Here is a 23,139-nt window from a genome sequence, read left to right on the forward strand (position 1 = left end):
AAACTTAAAAGAGCTTTTATATCAGTTTTTTAAGTATATAATATATACGATTATATAATATATGTAGTATTATTATTATTTATTTTATAATAAAGTTGAAAATAGGCATGAATTGTAAATGGTTTCAATACTTTGGCTCGAGTTTGTGTTGAGTTTCTATAAAATAGAAGTCATCTCATATGAATTCAGAGTGAACATCTTATAGGACTGACCTAGTATTGATCATTTTTCTGAGATGAAATTAAACACACACACATTTCTTTATTTATACACACACACACACACACACACACACACACACACACACACACACACACACACACACACACACACACACACACATCTTCAGAGGAGGCTGATTCCCGCGCTGTTGTTCAGTCAGATTAACCCGAAGCACATGATGCTGGAGCTCGTGATTGAGTCGCAGCTAAACTCAGTCATGAATGACTTTCTCTCTTCTGTTCTTTCTCTTGTGTTCTCCAGTCGAGCTCGAGCTCCATCATGGCCTCTCCGCGCCTCGAGACCTTCTGCTGCCCGAACCGCGACCCCGCCACCGGCTTCATCATCGGCTTCCAGCCGCGGCTCTTCAGCGGGATGTGCGCCTGCAGCGCCGCCCTCAGCCTCGCGCTCACCGGCCTCCAGATTCTGCCCAAACGGAGGCCGTTCAGACACTGTCCGCAGCCCAAACCGGCTTCTTCACTCCGGATCCTCTTCATCATCAGCGTCTGCGACCTACTGGGATGCGCAGGTGAACATGCACGCGCCGACGCGCGCACACGCACATGTCCGAATCTGGGTCAGTCAGTCATAAGCGCATTAGAAAGTGAACTTTTGTTAGATTGTACACACTCTATCAGACTAATTATGCGTTTAAAGGCTGGATTTTGCCATATTTGCATTAATGGATGCATGATTTGCATTAATGGATGCATTATTCTTTATGCTCATAATAATGTGTTTAGACAGGAACATTACAAAAAGTTTGGTAAAAAGTTTGTTTATTGGGAAGCAATGAATTATGTTTTTTTTTTCTACACACACACACACACACACACACACACACACACACACACACACACATAATATTTTTAGTTTTAATTTTTGTAATGTTTTTTGTAAATTTGGTTATTTTTTTATTTGTAAATCATATTAGTTTGTTTCCATTTTACACTAGAACAGTTATTTTATTTTAATTTTTAGCGTTTTTTTATTTTAATTGTTTTATGGGTAAATCATATTAGTTTGTTTCTATTTTACACATAAAAATAGTTATTTTTTATTTAAATGTTTTATTGTAAATCTGTAAATGTAGTATTTTTTTGTATTTTTGTATTTTATTTTTTTGTAATTGTTTTGTAAATTATATTAGTTTGTTTCCATTTTACACTAGAACAGTTATTTTATTTTAATTTTTAGCGTTTTTATTTTATTTTAATTGTTTTATGGGTAAATCATATTAGTTTGTTTCTATTTTACACATACAAATAGTTATTTTTTATTTAAATGTTTTATTGTAAATCTGTAAATTTAGTATTTTTTTGTATTTTTGTATTTTATTTTTTTGTAATTGTTTTGTAAATTATATTAGTTTGTTTCTATTTTACACGTAAAATGTTTGTTTATTTTACAGTATATAATATACAATCATATAATATTATTATTATTTCTTTTATAATATAATTTTATTATAAAATATTCCAATTATAATTGCATTTATTATCCAATATTATTTCTTTCATATTATTGTATAATATAATATTCCAATTCTAATATAGTTGAAAATATGTGTGTGTGTGTGTGTGTGTGTGTGTGTATATATATATATATATATATATATATATATATATATATATATATATATATATATATATATATATCTTTACTCTCTCTCTCTATAAATAATAATAATTGTAAAATTGTATGTTTATATTTTTTATTTTTACATTTTATATTTTTTTATTGTACATTTTTATATTTACATTGCAAATTATGATGTCAACAGTTGACAAAACAATAAATTATTATATTATTAAAATATTAATATAATATTTATTCATATAATAAATTGAATGATAAAAAATAATCATAATTATTATTATCTAACCTTAATTACACACGAAATTATTCTTCTAATTTTTGTATGTATTTACGTATTTATATTTTTAAATATATGAAAATAAAAGACTGTATATTTTAGTCTTTACTTTCCTTCTCTAAATAAATTATATATTTTACTTAAAATATATTTTACTATTTTTATTATTGTTATTATTATTAGGTCTTTACTTTCACTCTCTAATTAAATACTATATTTTACTTAAAATATATTATTATTATTATTATTATTATTGTTATTATCTAATCTTAACTAAGTAAGAATAAAAATATTTTATTTTAAATAAGTAATATTTTGTATTTAAAAATATATTTTATTATTAATTATTATTATTATCTAGCCTTAACTACATAAGAAATTATTCTTATAATTTTTGTTAGTATTTATGGATTTTTTTTTTTAAATATATGGAAATAAAAGACAGTATGTTTTTAATCTTTACTTTCTCTCTCTAAATAAATATTTTACTTAAAAATTTGTGTGTAATAGTAAAATGGTTATATTTTTACATTGTACATTTTATACATTATTTATGATGCAAAACCACATTTTATATATGCATAGTTATATTTTTACATTCTAAATTCATGTCAACAGTTGATAAAATCAATACAATATTATTTTATATTAAACATCATTTAGTAAAGACTAAAACACACTGCCTTTTCATTGACATTCGTGTGCATTTGAACAGAATGAACCATCAGGAATCCTCAAATGTACCAATGCAGAGTTGTTCTTAATACTGAATGTCCTTTCAGATATTTAATAAGTGTCAAACCACATGCTATTTTCAGAAAGTGTTTAATTTCATAGTTATTATCAGAGAACAGCTGTTTAGTGTTCATGAACCCTGAAGGAGTTTGCAGTTATTTTGACGATACGATGCCCATGACAGTCTCCTCAGACAGTGTTTACAGTATTGTACAGTAAATGGCGGATATCTGCTGTTTGTCCAGGAATCGTGGTGCGTTCGTCCGTCTGGCTGGGTTTGCCGGATCTGGTGAGCAGGATCTCTGATGGGAACAGCAGTGAGGTCTGGCCGCAGGTCTTCTGTGTCGGCAGCGCGGTCAGAAAACATCACAATCTCACACTTATTTACAGTTTATTAGACATAAAACATACATCAAAGATCAAAATCATGGAAACATGCTAGTAAAATGCTAAACATGCTAACAGCAGGCTGCTAATGCTAACATCATGCTAGCAACATGGTTATAACATGCTAATCATGCTAGAAACATGTTAATAACTGGTTAATCATGCTAGAAACATGTTAATAACTGGTTAATCATGCTAGTAACATGCTTACAACATGCTAATCATGCTGGAAACATGTGAACAAGTTAACCAGGCTAGAAACATGTTAATAACTTGTTAATCATGCTAGAAACATGTTAATAACTGGTTAATCATGCTAGAAACATGTTAATAACTGGTTAATCATGCTAGAAACATGTTAATAACTGGTTAATCATGCTAGTAACATGCTTACAACATGCTAATCATGCTGGAAACATGTGAACAAGTTAACCAGGCTAGAAACATGTTAATAACTTGTTAATCATGCTAGTAACATGTTAATAACTGGTTAATCATGCTAGTAACATGCTTACAACATGCTAATCATGCTGGAAACATGTGAACAAGTTAACCAGGCTAGAAACATGTTAATAACTTGTTAATCATGCTAGAAACATGTTAATAACTGGTTAATCATGCTAGAAACATGTTAATAACTGGTTAATCATGCTAGAAACATGTTAATAACTGGTTAATCATGCTAGTAACATGCTTACAACATGCTAATCATGCTGGAAACATGTGAACAAGTTAACCAGGCTAGAAACATGTTAATAACTTGTTAATCATGCTAGTAACATGTTAATAACTGGTTAATCATGCTAGTAACATGCTTACAACATGCTAATCATGCTGGAAACATGTGAACAAGTTAACCAGGCTAGAAACATGTTAATAACTTGTTAATCATGCTAGTAACATGTTAATAACTTGTTAATCATGCTAGTAACATGTTAATAACTGGTTAATCATGCTAGTAACATGCTTACAACATGCTAATCATGCTGGAAACATGTGAACAAGTTAACCAGGCTAGAAACATGTTAATAACTTGTTAATCATGCTAGTAACATGTTAATAACTTGTTAATCATGCTAGTAACATGTTAATAACTGGTTAATCATGCTAGTAACATGCTTACAACATGCTAATCATGCTGGAAACATGTGAACAAGTTAACCAGGCTAGAAACATGTTAATAACTTGTTAATCATGCTAGAAACATGTTAATAACTGGTTAATCATGCTAGAAACATGTTAATAACTGGTTAATCATGCTAGTAACATGTTAATAACTGGTTAATCATGCTAGAAACATGTTAATAACTGGTTAATCATGCTAGAAACATGTTAATAACTGGTTAATCATGCTAGTAACATGCTTACAACATGCTAATCATGCTGGAAACATGTGAACAAGTTAACCAGGCTAGAAACATGTTAATAACTTGTTAATCATGCTAGAAACATGTTAATAACTGGTTAATCATGCTAGAAACATGTTAATAACTGGTTAATCATGCTAGAAACATGTTAATAACTGGTTAATCATGCTAGTAACATGCTTACAACATGCTAATCATGCTGGAAACATGTGAACAAGTTAACCAGGCTAGAAACATGTTAATAACTTGTTAATCATGCTAGAAACATGTTAATAACTGGTTAATCATGCTAGAAACATGTTAATAACTGGTTAATCATGCTAGAAACATGTTAATAACTGGTTAATCATGCTAGTAACATGCTTACAACATGCTAATCATGCTAGAAACATGTTAATAACTGGTTAATCATGCTAGAAACATGTTAATAACTGGTTAATCATGCTAGTAACATGCTTACAACATGCTAATCATGCTGGAAACATGTGAACAAGTTAACCAGGCTAGAAACATGTTAATAACTGGTTAATCATGCTAGAAACATGTTAATAACTGGTTAATCATGCTAGAAACATGTTAATAACTGGTTAATCATGCTAGTAACATGTTAATAACTGGTTAATCATGCTAGAAACATGTTAATAACTGGTTAATCATGCTAGAAACATGTTAATAACTGGTTAATCATGCTAGTAACATGCTTACAACATGCTAATCATGCTAGAAACATGTTAATAACTGGTTAATCATGCTAGAAACATGTTAATAACTGGTTAATCATGCTAGTAACATGCTTACAACATGCTAATCATGCTGGAAACATGTGAACAAGTTAACCAGGCTAGAAACATGTTAATAACTTGTTAATCATGCTAGAAACATGTTAATAACTGGTTAATCATGCTAGAAACATGTTAATAACTGGTTAATCATGCTAGAAACATGTTAATAACTGGTTAATCATGCTAGTAACATGCTTACAACATGCTAATCATGCTGGAAACATGTGAACAAGTTAACCAGGCTAGAAACATGTTAATAACTTGTTAATCATGCTAGTAACATGTTAATAACTGGTTAATCATGCTAGTAACATGCTTACAACATGCTAATCATGCTGGAAACATGTGAACAAGTTAACCAGGCTAGAAACATGTTAATAACTTGTTAATCATGCTAGAAACATGTTAATAACTGGTTAATCATGCTAGAAACATGTTAATAACTGGTTAATCATGCTAGAAACATGTTAATAACTGGTTAATCATGCTAGTAACATGCTTACAACATGCTAATCATGCTGGAAACATGTGAACAAGTTAACCAGGCTAGAAACATGTTAATAACTTGTTAATCATGCTAGAAACATGTTAATGCAGCCAGTCATTCAGGTTTTTGCCGAGGAGCCGGATCGAGCCGGCATCAGCGTGATGCTAGGGTCGTGGCAGGGGATGTAACGTCTCTGTTCCCTCCTTCAGGGAAAGAGGGTTACCTTCGTAACCTAGACGCTCCCCTTCAGTCGTTTCACTATGACGTTACATATGGGAACAGACCCATGGAACAGGCCACGACCCTGACGCCTGTTACGCACAACCCCACATGCTGACAGGTGGACGTGTCAGCAGATGGAAATTGTTACGTAACCTTCCCAACGCCCTGAGGGCCAGTAGAGGGGGCCCCACGGGGATGCCAGAAGTACTGAAGCATGGGTTGGGGGGCGGAGCACATGAATTCTTTACATGTGGAAATGAGAATAATTTAATATATCCTTAAAGCTTTTTAGGGATACACAAGATAAACAGCAGTCTCCCGCTGGAAATATTGGAAAATAAAGCCACAACCTGCAGGGCGAAGGAGACTCAGGCAGGATCACATTCAGGGACTACTCCCCATCTAGGCCTGACTGCGGGGCATGGAGGACCCAGGGTTCACTGGAGGGATCCACGTGGGAATGGCGCAGCAAGCCAACACCAGCCGTCCTCCCGCTCACCTGAAGTCTATGTTAAGACACGGGAGGAAACGGCCTCTACGCGAAGGTATTAGGTGTTGCCCAGCCCGCAGCTCTACAGATATCTGCTAGTGAGGCACCTTGAGCCAATGCATAGGATGAGGCAACACTCCTAGTGGAGTGGGCACAAACACCTAAGGGGCATGGCTACCACCACCCAATGGGCCAACCTCTGTTTGGAGACAGCATTCCCTTTCTGCTGACCTCCGAAGCAGACTAAGAGCTGCTCGGTGAGTCTGAAGTGCCGAGTACGGTCTACATATATGTGCAGAGCACGAACAGGGCATAACAGCGCAGAAGCTCGGTCTGCCTCCTCCGGGGGCAGAGCTTGCAGGTTCACCACCTGATCGCGGAAGGGCGTGGTGGGAACCTTGGGCACGTAACACGGCCGGGGTCTCAGGATGACGTGAGAATCTCCGGGCCCGAACTCAAGGCACTTTTCGCTGACAGAGAAGGCTTGTAGGTCCCCTACCCTCTTGATGGAGGCCAGTGCAGTCAGGAGCGCTGTCTTAAGTGACAGGAATTTCAGCTCAAGTGACGCAAGTGGCTCGAGTGGGGCGTCCCGTAGGCCACGGAGGGCGATGGAGAGATACCAAGAGGGTATGAGGTGCGGTCTTGGAGGATTAATCCTTCTCGCACCTCGCAGGAACCTAACGATGAGTTGGTGCTTACCTAAGGATGATCCATCCACTGCATCGTGATTCGCTGCAATAGCAGCAACATACACTTTGAGAGTCGAAGGGGACAGCCTGCGCTCCAACTTCTCTTGCAGGAAGAAAAGCACTACTGCAATCGTGCATCTCTGTGGGTCCTCTCCTCGAGAGGAACACCAGTCAACGGACAGACCCCACACCTCAGTGCGTAAGCCTGTTTCGTAGAGGGGGCTTGGGACTGAATGATGGTGTTTCTCACGGCCTGGGGAAGGCCGGCGAGGTCTGACGCATCCCATCCAAAAAAAAAAAGCCGTAAAATTTACGGGGAAACCCTGGCAGCTGTGGTTACCAGAGTTTTACCTTTAAAAATACAGTAGCAATGTTTTACATTTTACAGTTTTCACTTAAATATACAGGTAAATACCGTAATTTCTGATTTTTTTTTTAACTTATATAATGGCGATGTAGCAACCTTTTGAAGTACTGAAATCTGTTTTGTACCTTTGCAATTCACTGATAACCACCAAAAGCAGGTGGTGATGACAACATCACATGATGAACCAAAGCCCATTACAAGGAGATTTTAAATAACAGCATATATAGAAGGTGCACAGTGTCATTCACACAAACACTAAACACCATCATGGTAACACACATAAAACTGATTTAATGCAAAAAACATTAATTTAACAGCATTATATGTAACATATAACCCTAATGTACAAAACTGCCAAGAAAAATCTAAGAAGAAAAAGTTATTTCCACAAAAAACATCAAATAAAAAAAATGAAACACAGGGAATTCTGGGAATGTCAGTTTACAGTTATTCACTGTAAATTTTACCTTCTTTTTCACTTCAAAAAACGGTATACTGCCGTAAAATTACATGCAATGTCCAACACAGTTTTTCACCGTATATAGAAGGGGAACTCACCGTTAACCATATCACAGGTTTTGACCGTAGCATTTTTACAGTTTTTTACCGTTAAATTCACAGCCATTTTTTACAGTGTATGTATGCAGTAAATCTCAATTAATGATGTTTTCTGTCTTGAATGTGGTTTGTGTCAGTAGATGTGGATTCAGCTGTTCTTCAGCGCCTCCTTCTGGTGGACGTTCTGTTACGCGGTGGACGTCTTTCTGGTGGTGAAGCGTTCGGCGGGCATCAGGTGCGTCCCATCATGCACCTGTGTGTGTGAGCGCTGCAGCAGATGCTGATGTGTGTTTGTGTTTCAGTACGATCGTCCTGTATCACATGATCACGTGGGGGCTGACGCTGCTGCTGTGTGTGGAGGGAGTCGCCATGCTTTACTATCCCTCCATATCCAGGTAAACACTGGAATAACACACATCAACAGGTTAAACAGCCACAAGATGCTGATAACGTTCAATTCTAAAGCTCTTAAAATTGCTGTGCAAAATTAAATTAAGGCTGGTTTTGATGCAAAAAAAAACTACCAATATTATGCAGACCTCATTAATTTAAAAAAATAAAAAAATCATGATTTTACCATTTTTTTGACTACACTTTAAAAAATAAATAAAATCAAAATAAAATTAAATAACAAAAATGAAAAGAATAACATCTAAATAGGTAAATAAATTTTTGATATAACCTTAACTACATAAAAAAATTGTTATTTAAATCTCTGCTAATATTTATTGATTTATTTAAAAAAAAAATTAAAAACATACATTTGCATAAATCAAAGATTACAAGCAACCCTCATACTTTTTATTATTTTATCACTATTTTATAATTTTTTTCCTGGGCTGTTTATCATACAATATTTTGTCCTTTTTTATCCAAAAATAAAATAAATAACTACATTTTAATTTTTTTTACATGTTATATTTTAATTATGATTTTACTCCTTTTTACTACACTTTAAAATTAAACAAATTAAAAAATATAAAAAAGTAAAAAAAAAACAGACTAGGTTTTTAAAATAAAAAAATTAAAATTAATAGCAACAAAAATTAAAAGGATTTATTTTTGAAACATTTTAAAAACATGCATTTGCATAAATTAAAGATTACAAGCAACCATCATACTTTTTATTATTTTACCACTATTTTATTATTTTTTTTCTTGGGCTGTTTACCATACAATATTTTGTTCTATATTTTAATGGATTATGATTTTACCCTGTTTTACTACACTTTAAAGAATGGTTTGTAAATTTAAAAATATAAAAAAGTTTATTATTTTCAAAAAAATAATAAAAGATGAAAAGAATAACATCTAAATAGGTAAATTAATTTTTATCTAACCTTATCTAAATATTTATAGATTTAGCTAATATTTATAGATTTATTTTTAAAACATTTTAAAAACACATTTGCATTAATCAAAGATTACAAGCAACCCTCATACTTTTTATTATTTTTTTTCTTGGGCTATTTACCATACAATATTTTGTCCTTTTTTATCCAAAAATAAAAATAAACAATTATAATTTAATTGATTATGATTTTACCCTTTTTTACTGCACTTTAATAAATGATTTGTACATTTCAAAATATCAAAACAGACTAGGTTAAAAAAATATTAATAATAATAACAAAAATGAAAAGAATAACATCTAAATAGGTAAATAAATTTGTATCTAATTTTTTATCTAACTGCATACAAAATTATTATTTTAATCTCTGCTAATATTTATGTATTTATTTTGTAAACATTTTAAAAACATGCATTTGCATAAATCAAAGATTACAAGCAACCCTCATACTTTTTATTATTTTATCACTATTTTATTAATTTTTTCTTGAGCTATTTACCATATAATATTTTGTCCTTTTCCAGAAATTAAAAAAAACTATATTTTTTATTTTTACATTTTGTATTTTAATTGATTATGATTTTACCCTTTTTTACTACACTTTAACAAATGATTTGTAACTTAAAAAAATATCAAAAAGTAAAAAAAAAACAGACTAGGTTTTCAAAAAAAAAAAAAATTAATAATAATAGTAACATAAATGAAAAGAATAACATCTAAATAGGTAAATAAATGTGTATCTAACTTTTATCTAACTGCATAAGAAATTGTTATTTTAATCGCTGCTAGTATTTATGGATTTATTTAAAACAATTTAAAAAAATTAAAAACATACATTTGCATAAATCAAAGATTACAAGCAACACTCATACTTTTTAAACTATTTTATTATTTTTTCTTGGGCTGTTTTGTTCTTTTTTCTTCCAAAAATAAAAATAAATAACTATATTTTTTATTTTTACATTTTATATTTTAATTGTGCATTTTTATATTTACATCTTAATACAATAACAGTTGACAAAACAATATTATATTATATAATAATTATTAAAATAATAAATACATTTAATAATAAAATTATTATTATTAGTAGTAGTATTATTTAACCTTAACTACATAAGAAATAATTTTAATAATTTTAATCTCTGCTAGTATTTATGGATTTATTTTTAATTTAAAAACATAAATTTGCATAAATCAAAGAAAACTCTTTTTAAAAACTCTGAAAAGAGGCAAATCAATTATGTAAAATAAATGTCTTATAATTAACAAATGATTATTTATTACGGTGAAAAGAAAACTATAATATTTTATACATAAATTATTTTAAAAAACAAACACAGTGTTACTATAAACTTTATAGTAACACTGTGTTTGTTTTTTTAAAATAATTTTTTATGGATAAAATGTATAGTATAAAGTCTTATATAATATATTAAAGTATTGTTTGTTACAGTGAAAATATGTAAAAAATGTATACATTTTTTCTTTTTTTAAATCTTTTAAATCATTTTTAATTCAAGGTGTTGCTATAAAAGTTTTCCAATTAACAAATGATGAATCATTACAGTGGAAAAACATGAATGTTTAATTTACTGTGTTGAATTATAAGTAAAAATAATAACACATTATTTTATAAACCTAAAAATATATGTGATAATGTTATAGTAACACTTTTTTAATAATGTGTTACTTTTGTTTTTACTATAGTGGAAATAAAACCTTAAAATGTTACAAATGGAAAATAAATAAATCACTAACTTTTAATTCTTATGGAATTATTTGTCAGATTTACTAGCAATTTATGTGTGAAAAGTATAAAGATAAATGTTGCTCAGTTAATTTGCAAACTAGGGATTTAGTTCCCAGTAAATGCATGAGCTAATAACATGCAAACCTTGCATGCAATGCAAGTTGCTTTGAATAAAAGCTTCTGCCAAATGCATGAATATAAATGTCATTGGTGCATCATGTGAATCTGAACTGGATGTGTTTGTCATGTGAGCTGTGAGAACGGCCTTCAGCACGCTATTCCTCACTATGTTACCACATACGCGCCCATGCTGCTGGTGCTCCTCGTCAATCCGGTGCTGTTCACGCGGACCGTGTCTGCTGGTGAGTCAAATAAAAGATCATTTTAACTTAACAGAACAGTTTAGCTAAAAAATTAAGACTTTAAAATGTGAGGATGAGTTTGTTTGTTCATCAGGTTTGTATAAATGTGTCATTCCATCACTGTCTCACCAGTGAATGGGTGCCGTCAGAATGAGAGTCCAAACAGCTGATAAAAACATCACAATAATCCACACCACTCCAGTCCACCAGTTTGGATTTTAATGGCAAAGTGTCTAGATTTCGTTTCTCTAAAAGGTTCAATTAGAAATATGTTTGGAACATTTTCTGTTTGTTAAATTCAAGCTTTTGTTGTTTAAAGTAACGACCAAGCAGCCAGCAGCAATGAGCATGTTTGATCAATTTAGCCTTCTCTAATCAACACCACTTGCCTAAAATATTAACAATAATAAACATTTAACCCATTTTTTAGGACACGGAAGCGCTTGCATCACTTGCATTTTTTTTCTTAATAACAGTGGAAACCTAAAATACGCCATCATTTTTACTCATAAAGGTAAGAGTAATAACATTCGGAAGTGCAAAAGGTCTACTTTTATTTGTGTGCACTCACAATGTCAACAATACGTTGTGCTTTTGTAAAATAGCTAAAGACGTGCTTTCTGCCGTTTCTGTCTTGAGGAGGAGTGCTTCACAAAAATGATCCGAAACTTAGCAAATATTTGCCTCACAGACATATCGTCTTCACATTTAACGTGAAAAACAGCAATAAAAACGTAGGCTTCGACTCTGTTTACTAGCTGATTTATGAGAAATAAAACAATGTTGGCAAAGTCATAGGCTTGTTGGCTTTTCTGAGGTATGCTATTATAATGACTTATTCACAAGATGTTTTATTTACGTTTTTTTAAACTCTGATTGATTTCATGAGACATTGTTTTTTTTCTTGTTTATATCTTGCTGCAAATATTAAAAAGGAAAAGATCAATTCACATGCCGCTTGATCTGAGGCGAACGTAGTTATTACTACAAATTAAAGAGCGTAAAAACATTTATTTGTTTGCATTTTATCATAAAACTGACATAATTTATAGGCTGAGACTTGCGTGCTGCAAATAATGAATGGACTTGAAGATGTTAAATATTATTTCCAAGCATTTATACCATAAATAAAACAGCTTGTGAGTTATGGACTCGTATTTTAGTTAAAAACGTCTTAATGATGGATTTGTTTCAGCTTTTGTCTGCTCGAGATGTTAACTGATGGACTGGAGTGGTGTGGATTACTTGTGGTGTTTTTATCAGCTGTTTGGACTCTCATTCTGACGGCACCCATTCACTACAAAGGATCCATTTGTGAGACCATGACGGAATGACACGCTTCACCAAATCTAATAAAGAAACATCTACATCTTGGACGACCATTTTCAGCTCATTTTACTAGGAATTTCTGAGTAAAGTTTCTTTTCAAGCAAATATTAGACTTATTCAATTCACACACCACTCCAGATTTGACTTTCTCAGATAGTCTCATGTTTGTCTTTGTTTTAATGCAGTGACGTCGCTGCTGAAGGGTCAGCAGGGAATCTACACCGAGAACGAGAGGCGACTCGGATCTGAGATCAAAATCCGCTTCTTTAAGATCATGCTGGTGTTCGTCATTTGGTAAGACTTAACCCCTCAAACTCGTAATATCGGTACCGGTATAGGAATTGCATCATTGCGTTTTTTAATATGCACGTGTTGGAGCACAAATATAGACATATATAGTATCTTTTGAAAGCTTACAATCTAACCATTCAGAATACATGAATGATTTTAGCATTTATTTTACAAAACGTAAGATAATAAGGTCTGAATTCACAATCTTGCCAAACATAGATGAGTCGTATATCAAATGAAGGCTCGCATTCCCCAAAATGTGTTTATGTAGTTTATTTAAAGGAACACTCCGCTTTTTTTTTAAAATAGGCTCATTCTCCAACTCCCCCCGAGTTAATAACACTGTAAAAAACTATTTGTTGAATCAACTTAAAATAATTTGTTATCTGGCTGCCCTATAATTTTAAGTTCAGTCAACTTAAAATGTTAAGTTGTACTGAGTGACAACTTAGATATTTGAATTTATTCAACTTAAAAAATTTTAAGGCAGCAGGGTAACAAATTATTTTAAGTTTACCCAAAAAATTGTTTTTTTGTTGTTGTTTTTTACAGTGAAGTTGATTTTTACCGTTTTGAAATGCATTCAGCCGTTCTCCTGTTCTGGCGATATCACTTTTAGCGTAGCTTAGCATAGATCATTGAATCCTATTAGACCAGTAGCATCACGTTCAAAAATGACCAACGAGTTTCCATATTTGTTGTATTTAAAACTTGACTCTTCTGTAGTTATATCGTGTACTAAGACCAGTGGAAATGCAAAGCTGCGAGTTTCTAGGCCGATAAGATTAGGAACTACGCTTCCATTCCGGCGTAATAGTCAAGGAAGTTTGCTTGAAAAAATACAATAAAAAACAAGTTATTCCACTCATGTGTTAAAATTTATGGTATTTTCTGTGAAATGAGACCATTTTTATCAAGTTACTCCAAAGTATGTGAGTAGGGCACTGTTCTAAATTCAGGTATGCCAAAATCAGCAAAAAAAAAAATCCAAAATATGTCTAAGAGCTTCAGAGGTTCCAGAACAAAAAATGATAGATCTTGTCATCCAAGATGTTCATCTTTCTTTCTTCAGTCGTAAAAGAAAGTATGTTTTTTGAGGCAAACCCCGAGTTTGAACTTCCAAAATGCAGTTTAAATGCAGCTTCAAAGAGCTCTAAACGATCTAGTGAAACGATCAGTTATTTTCTAAAAAGAAATTACAATTTATAGACTTTTTAAACTCAAATGCTCATCTTGTCTAGCTCTGCGTTCATGCAGTTAAAAGCTCCCATCTCATTTTCTTCTAAAACTTCAAAAAATCATTCTACATTGCCGTTTTGTCTTTTTTTGTAAAAGGCTTTGATGATCTTTGCACGTTCCCTTTGTAAACACTGGGTCGGTACTTCTGGAGCGATGTAAGGGCGATTTAAGTTGGAGGAGAAAATGAGATGGGAGTTTTTTGACCCTAACTCTTGAACTAGACAAGACAAACATTTGAAGTTAAAAATGCATATAAATTGTATTTTTTTGGAATATCACCTGTCGTTACACTAGATAAGATCCTACTTCCTTGGCTGGGGTTGTTTAAAGCCCTTTGAAGCTGCATTTAAACTGTATTTTGGAAGTTCAAACTCGGGGCACCATAGAAGTCCACTGTATGGAGAGAAATCCATAATTTCTTTATGACTGAAGAAAGACAGACATGAAAATCTTGGATGATAGAGGGGTGAGTAAATTATCTGTAAAGATTCATAACAGATTAAGCCATAGAAGTTTCCCTTAAAGGAATGAATATTTAATCAATGAAAAATTGTGTTCTTCATCAGCTGGCTGCCCAACCTCATCAATGAGAGTTTGCTGTTTTATCTGGAGATGCAGGACGACGTTAAAGCCAGCGATCTGAAGAACGTCCGTAACGCCGCGCTCATCACGTGGTTCATCATGGTGAGTATTGCTGTCTATGTTTGCATCACATATGCGACCCTGGACCACAAAACCAGTCTTAAGTCGCTGGGGTATATTTGTAGCAATAGCCAAAAATACATTGCATGCGTCAAAATTATTGATTTTCCTTTTATGCCAAAAATCATAAGGAAATTAAGTAAAGATCATGTTCCATGAAGATTTTTTGTAAAATTCATACTATAAATATATCAAAATGTAATTTTTGATTAGTAATATGCATTGCTAAGAACTTAATTTGGACAACTTTAAAGGTGATTTTCTCAGTATTTAGATTTTTTTGCACCCTTATATTCCAGATTTTCAAATAGTTGTATCTCGGCCAAATATTGTCCTATCCTAACAAACCATACATCAATAGAAAGCTTATTTATTGAGCTTTCATATGATGTATATATCTCAGTTTTGTAAAATTTAACCTTATGACTGGTTTTGTGGTCCAGGGTCACATATAGGGTTTACTTACTTGAGCTAGATTGATGAGATGCATCTCTATTCTCAGGGAATCCTGAACCCCATGCAGGGTTTTCTCAACACGCTGGCGTTTCACGGCTGGACTGGGTTGCATGTGGACTTCAGTCGGCAGAGACGCCGCGAGCTGCCCTGGGATTCGGCCTCTACGTCGCTGGTGGTCGCGGGCGGATTCACGCCCGTCGCCGGATCCACGCTGCTCTACCAAAGCCACGTGCAGGAGATCAAGAAGAACCTGAGCGCCAACGGACAGCAGCAGCACTCTGACGCCATCAGCGTCCTGTCTGAAGGTAACGGACACACACCCGTCTATACGGGCTGTTGACCCGGATTGCTGTTTGAACGCCACATCTGTAAAATATGAAATAAAATACATGTTCAAATGGGACCTGAGCTGTATTTGTATGCATGGTGAGAAATAAACAGACTTTAAACTACCAATATTTTTCAAAAGTCTCTTCTGCTTCACTAGGCTGCATTTATTTGATCGAAAATACTGGATAAGTTTTCCATGTCAATATATTCATTGTGTCCGTTAGGTTTCTTCCTCTTAGAATAAGCAGTAGTTGTGAAATTTGGCACAGAGATAGAGGACAGTCTCAACATTATCCACACCAAATTTGGAGTCTCTAACTCAAACTCTCTAGCGCCACCAACAGCTCAAAGTTCACTAGTCAAAGACGAAAAGCACACCAAAATTACTGTTATTTTTTAAAATATCTTTATTTTTAAATAACTAATTTATATGTAAATACATTTTGAGTCTATAGCCGCTTATAGAAGCGTTGGCTGAAAAGCTGTGAAATTTGGCACACAGATAGAGGACAGTCTCAACATTATCCACACCAAATTTGGAGTCTCTAACTCAAACTCTCTAGCACCACCAACAGCTCAAAGTTGCATTAATAACTTTTAAACCGTAAAGTTCAGAAGTAATTTTTTTTTACTTTTTCAAACTCATCCTAGACGGTTTATCTGATTTTCCCCAAAATTGTCTCAGATCGTCTTCAGAACGTTATGAAATTCAAGTTGATTAGTCAAACTGTTTTTGAATAACGTGCAGATAAATTTGATGAAGAGCACGCCAAATTACTGTAACATTTTGCAATATCTTTATTTTTAAATAACTAATTTCTATGTAAATACATAAATTTAAACTTCTTACAATTCTAAATCATACAAAAAAATGTCCCTTTTTTCGCAAGATTTCTTGTGATTTTAAATTCAAATTCGAACTTGTCCTAGACAGATTTTCATAAAAATTGGCTCAGATCATCTTTAGACCATGCTGGCAAAAAGTTATAGAATTTAAGTTGATCAGTCAAACCGTTCTTGAATAACGTGCCAACGAATTTGACGAAGAGCATGCCAAAGAGGACGTGAGGCTATATCTCTGCAACGATTTAGTGTATTCAAACCAAACTTGGTGTGATTTATAATAACCATGATCTGAGGATACCTGCAAAGTTTCGGCACAGTGCCACCTAGTGGTTGGGAGATATGAAAAAAACTGTCTCTTTAGATTCATTGCACCATACCGAGTCAAACAACATCCAATTTTCTCATGTCAGCCATTTTGAGCTTCAACCATTTGGTTGTCTGATTTTCACCAAAATTGTCTCAGATCGTCTTCAGAAAGTTATGAAATTCAAGTTGATTAGTCAAACTGTTCTTGAATAACGTGCAGATAAATTTGATAAAGAGCACGCCAAATTACTGTAAAATTTTGCAGTATCTTTATTTTTAAATAAGTAATTTCTATGTAAATACATATTAAGTGTATGGCCGCCCATAGAAGCGTTTGCTGAAAAGTTGTGCACACGGATAGAGGACAGTCTCAACATTATCCACACCAAATTTGGAGTCTCTAACTCAAACTCTGTAGAGCCACTAACAGCTCAAATTTGCACTCATAACTTTTAAACTGTAAAGTTTAGAAGTTCCATTTTTCAAGATTTTTTGCCATTTTAAATTTTATGAAAAACATACTTTTTTGAACTTGTCTGATTTTCACCAAAATTGTCTCAGATCATCTTCAGACCATGCTGGCAAAAAGTTATGGAATTCAAGTTGACTAGTCAAACCGTTCTTGAATAACGTGCAGACGAATTTGACGAAGAGCACACCTTTATTTTTAAATAACTATTTTCTATGTAAATACATTTGAGTCCAAGTCACCCATAGAAACGTTTGCTGAAAAGTTGTTAAATTTGGCACACAGACAGAGGACAGTCTCAACATTATCCACACCAAATTTGGAGTCTCTAAACCAACAGCTCATAGTTGCACTCATAACTTTTAAACCGTAAAGTTTAGTAAGTAAATTTTTTCCCTCTGATTCATAAAGTTGATTAGACATCTTTCTTGAATTCTCAAAAAACACGCAGATGAATTCAACTAAGAGCACACAAAAACTGCTGTAAAAATTGTGAAATATAATTTCAAACTGTTTTTTATGTAAATACATTTATTGTATTTTGAGTCTATGGCCGCCCATTGAAGCTTTCGTGGAAAAGTTGTGAAATTTGGCACACATATAGAGGACAATCTCAACATTATCCACTCCAAATTTCTCTAACTTAAACTCTCTAGCTCCACCAACAGCTCAAAGTTGCAATCATAACTTTTAAACCGTAATGTTTAGAAGAAATATTTTCCTCTGATTCTTCAATCTGTGGAACTCAAGGTGATTAGTCAAATCTTTATAGAATTCTCAAAACAACATGCAATTTTCTCATGTCAGCCATTTTGAGCTTCAACCATTTGGAATTGTGTAGTAAAATATATTTTATGAATGCATTGGCGTATTGTCATGCAGAGAAAATTGATACCAATTATGCCATTAATAGGCGAAATTTTGTTTGCCATTTTGATTTTCTTTAAAAACCTACTTTTTAGTACTCCTCCTAGTGTGTTGGTCTGATTTTCAGTGTTTTTTTTACTTTGTGCATTTTAATTGTATGACGGTTTTCACAAATATATTGTGCAGCTGTTTTCAACATTGATAATAATCAGAAATGTTTCTTGAGTGATGCTGAAAATTCAGCTTTGATCACAGAAATAAATTACATTTTAACATATATTCACATAGAAAACGGCTATTTCAGATTGTAATAATATTTCAAATTTTTACAGCATTTTTAATCAAATAAATGCAGCGTTGGTGAGCAGAAGAGACTTCTTTTAAATAAACTGACAAATCTTAATAAAAGCTGCTCTGATAATCAATTTTTCATATATCAGTGGTTCTCAGCTGGTGAATCTCAAATTTGTTATGTTTGGGTTTCAATCTACAGGAAGAAACAATGTTAAATGCAAGTAATAAAACATATTAACCATAATCATATACAGTTAGGATAAAAAAAATAGACTTACCTCCCATCTTCTTTTTTGTTCTTGACGTCACAGGTTATAAACTCAACAGTATCTGTATTTTATGATCGGTTTCCAATTAAAAATATCTAAACATACATAAAATTATAAACTTACTTCATAACACATTTTTTATGGATTATCTTGTATACAAGCATATTTTGTCACTTGTTATAAACATGTTTACACATTAAAATGTAAAATATCTGCTAAAATACAGTCATATTCAAGAGATAATCTAAGAAAACAACTCTTGATATCTAATGCAGTGTTGCTTCTCAAGTAAATGTAATTTAGAGATTTTTAATTGGAAAATAAGATATAAATACTCATTAAGAACAAGGTTTTTATAGTGTATTTTGACAAAACACCAAACCAACCAGTGTTTTTCCATCTGTTTGCATTGGATTTTCCTATTTAGCCAATGTAATAAAGCAAAACCACTAAGAGGCATTAAAAATTCAACATCAGGGATGAAATTAACTAGTCTTCTCTATCTCGTCTCTTAGATTCAGAGTCTAGTACAGTAGAAATCCACATATCCAGTGAACAGCGAGAGTTTGAGGACATGAAGCCAAACGGAGCGTCATTGGAGATTTCTACAGGCTGAACGTCCCGCCGGCCTCAAAAACACTCTTATACTCTACAACTTCTGATTCACAAAGAAAAAACAACTCTTCATGCATTTGTTCAACCAACTCCTGCGAATCAACCTCTGAAAGATCACTTCTGAAACGCCACGTAATTCAGTACAAAACTGATTTGAGTCTTTGAGTATTAAAACTGCAAATAGAAATGTCTTTCACCAAAGGATTAGACTGTAAAAAAAACTCAAAAGATTGTGTAGAAATAGCTATTGTTTTGCTCGTTTTGTACTTTTATTAAATTATACGTATTAAACACTACATTTTATGCTGTCATTAAAGAAGTGTCATTTTTTTTGAATGCATTGGTAGTTTGACACATTCATTATTTAGAGACCAAAATTAATAATTTACCACTTTCAAAACTAAATTTGGGAATATTTAAGATTTTTATTGAGTCTCTTCTGCTCATCAAGGCTGCATTTATATGATCACACTACAAAAAAAGGTAGTGTTTTTTTTTTATATATATATATATATAGATTTTTTGTCTCATTTCCAGCCGAAATATCTAAAAGTTCTTAAATCAAGAAGGGTTTTCTAGACAAGTAAAAATTATTTTCTTGTTTTCAGAAAAAAAGCAAGTCAAAATTAAGAGAGTTTTTGTTTAGAGCAAGCAAAATAATCTTATTTCAAACAGAAAACAAGATTATTTTTCTTACCCCATTGGCAGGTTATTTAGCTTGCTTCAAGCAAAAACACACTTAATTTTGAGTAGTTTTTTTCTGAAAACAAGACCATTTTTATTAGACTAGAAAATCCATCTTGATTTAAGAATTTTTAGATATTTTGGCTAAACCAGACTTAAAATCTAAGTAAGAAAAGCATTTTTTGCAGTGCAAAAGTAGAGTAAAATTGTAAAATATTACAATTTAAAATAAGAGTTTTCTATGTAATCATATTTTAAAATGTAATTTATTTGTGTGATGCATCGTAAATTAATAATAAAATAAATAATAATAAAAATATAAAATAATACAAAGGTAGCAGTAAAGATATTTAAAATGCTACAAAATGTTTCTATTTCAAATAAATGCTGTTCTTTTGAACTTTCTATTTATCTGTGAATCCTGACAAAATAAATGCATGACTGTTTCCACAAAAATATTGGGTAGAACAACTGTTTTCTACACTGATATTAATCAGAAGTGTTTCTTGAGCAGCAAAATCAGCATATTATGATTTCTGAAAGATCATTTGACAGTAATGGATCATTAATGATGCTGAAAATTCAGCTTTGATCACAGAAATAAATGACATTGTAACAGATATTCACATGGAAAACAGCTGTTTTAAATTGTAATAATATTTCACAATTCTATAGTGTTTTTAATCAAATAAATGCAGCCTTGGTGAGCAAAAGACATTAAAACATAAAAAAAAATCGAATAATTCCAAACTTCAACTTTCACATGCAGAATGAACAAATCAAACACAACTGTTTGTGATTTAAAAAAAAAAAGAGTGATTTATTTGAGCCTCCGAACGTGAGACAGAGATTCAGTTTTGTCCACGAAACTGACCGCAGATCTCTTAATGTGCCAATATCATGACACAAAGGGCTTTCCACGCATTTAAAATAAATTCCCCATTAGAATTGGTTTTGGTTCCATTGTCAAATGGAATTCGTACGATTTGGGGAACTCGTCAAATACTTTCCATTTGGTAAAAAATCTTATGAATTAGCCACCTCGTAAAATATGTACCAATTGGCATGATATCGGGTTTAAATTGCAGCCAAATAAATGTAGAATTCGTTCCCTTATTTGAAATAATTTGTGGCTATGAATTTAGAATTGGATCCCATGTTTTTAGTTCATTTTAACCATGAAATGTTGTACAAATACACTGTAAAAAACAAGACAATTTGTTGAGTCGACTTAAAATAATTTGTTACCCTGCTGCCTTCAAATTAAGTTCAGTCAAATCAAATAAGTTTAGTCAACTTGAAATGTTAAGTTGTACCTAGTGACAACTTAGATATTTGAGTTGACTTAACAAGTTTGGTTTGTTAAACTTAAAAGCTTAATTAACTTAACATTTCAAGTTAACTTTTTTTGAGTTGATTGAATGTAAAATTTTAAAGCAGTCAGGTAACAAATAATTTTAAGTTGACTCAACAAATTGTTTTTTTACAGTGCATCTTCAGTGCATTTGTTTTTATTAAATTGCGACAATTAATTTTTAATTTCTTCGTTTTAGTAAATCGTAGCCACAAAACGTCGTAGTAATTGACTCCCATGTTTTAATTAAATTGTGGCTGTGAATTTTGTCGAAATTTGTTAACACTTTAGTCCAACATTTTAATTAAATCGTAGCCACGAATTAAGAATTTGTTCCTTCGTTTTAGTAAATTATGGCCACGTAATACTAATTTAACCCCTCGTTTTAACAAAACTGCTCCAATAAATTAAGAACTCATCTCATTTTAATAGTAAATTATAGCCACGATATAGTAATTTCTTCATTTATTAAATGTAATAAATTTTTTCTTTACTAAAACAAGGAAACAAATTAATAATTTGTACAATTTCCTTCCCTCGTTTTAACTAAATAATGGCCATGAATTTAGAGTTTGTTCCCTCGTTTTTGTAAATCATGGCCACAAATAAAAAATTTGTTCCCTTATTTGAAATAATTTGTGGCTATGAATTTAGAATTCAATCCCTCGTTTTAGTTAATTGTAGCCATGAAACGTTAAAATACCTTCCGTTGCTTTAATTAAATTATTTTAATAGAATTTCTTCCGTTGTTTTAGTAAATCATGGCCACATGATTTATTCTCTCATTTTAATTCGCAGCCACGAATAGTTCTCTCATTTTAGTAAATTATGGCCACAAATCGTCATACTTATTAAATTCCTAATTTTAGGTAAATTGAGGCTGTGAATTTGTTGAAATTTGTGAATTTGTTGACACTTTTTTCCAACATTTTAATTAAATCACAGCCACAAATTAAGAATTTGTTCCCTTTAATACACTTGTGGCCACAAATTTAGAATTCGATTCCATGTTTTAGTTCATTTAACCATGAAAAATCGAAACAAAAACACTATTTATTGAGTCAACTTAAAATAATGTATCCTGCTACCTTAAAATTTTAAGTTCAGTCTACTCAAATGTTTAGTCAACTTGAAATGTTAAGTTGTACCTACTGACAACTTAAGATATTGGAGTTGACTTAAAAATTTGGTTGGTTAAACTTAAAAGCTGGGCAAGTTACCCAGCTGCCTTAAAATATTAAGTTGAATGAACTAGTACAATTTAGCATTTTAAGTAGACTAAACTTTGAGTTGACTGAACTTAAAATTTGAAGGCCAGGTAACAAATTGTTTTAAGTTGACTCAACAAATTGTTTATTACAGTGCATCTTCCGTTGTTTTAATTAAATTGCGACAATGAATTTTTAATTTCTTCCATCGTTTAAGTAAATCGTAGCCACAAAA

General features: G+C 32.3%; 1 protein-coding gene across 1 annotated transcript; it reads left to right on the plus strand.

The window, feature by feature from the left end:
- The first annotated feature begins 417 nt into the window (after window positions 1-417).
- gpr143 (G protein-coupled receptor 143) lies at window positions 418-19,958 on the plus strand. The gene is made up of 9 exons (XM_073846303.1): window positions 418-748; window positions 3,076-3,185; window positions 8,320-8,414; window positions 8,482-8,574; window positions 11,536-11,645; window positions 13,160-13,268; window positions 15,071-15,188; window positions 15,709-15,967; window positions 19,559-19,958. Exons 1-9 carry the CDS (start codon window positions 502-504, stop codon window positions 19,657-19,659), a joined length of 1,242 nt encoding a protein of 413 aa, XP_073702404.1. The 5' UTR covers window positions 418-501; the 3' UTR covers window positions 19,660-19,958.
- The last annotated feature ends 3,181 nt before the right edge of the window (window positions 19,959-23,139 follow it).

This window comes from Garra rufa, chromosome 8, assembly GCF_049309525.1.
Source record: "Garra rufa chromosome 8, GarRuf1.0, whole genome shotgun sequence".
In the NCBI taxonomy this organism is placed as follows: Eukaryota; Metazoa; Chordata; class Actinopteri; order Cypriniformes; family Cyprinidae; genus Garra; species Garra rufa.

Bases quoted from the DNA above. Each gene is read 5' to 3' on its own strand.
- gpr143 (XM_073846303.1), top strand. From the start codon at position 502: ATGGCCTCTCCGCGCCTCGAGACCTTCTGCTGCCCGAACCGCGACCCC. The intron at 8,575-11,535 runs GTAAACACTGGA...TTGTCATGTGAG, and splicing joins TACTATCCCTCCATATCCAG to CTGTGAGAACGGCCTTCAGC. The intron at 15,189-15,708 runs GTGAGTATTGCT...CTCTATTCTCAG, and splicing joins TCATCACGTGGTTCATCATG to GGAATCCTGAACCCCATGCA.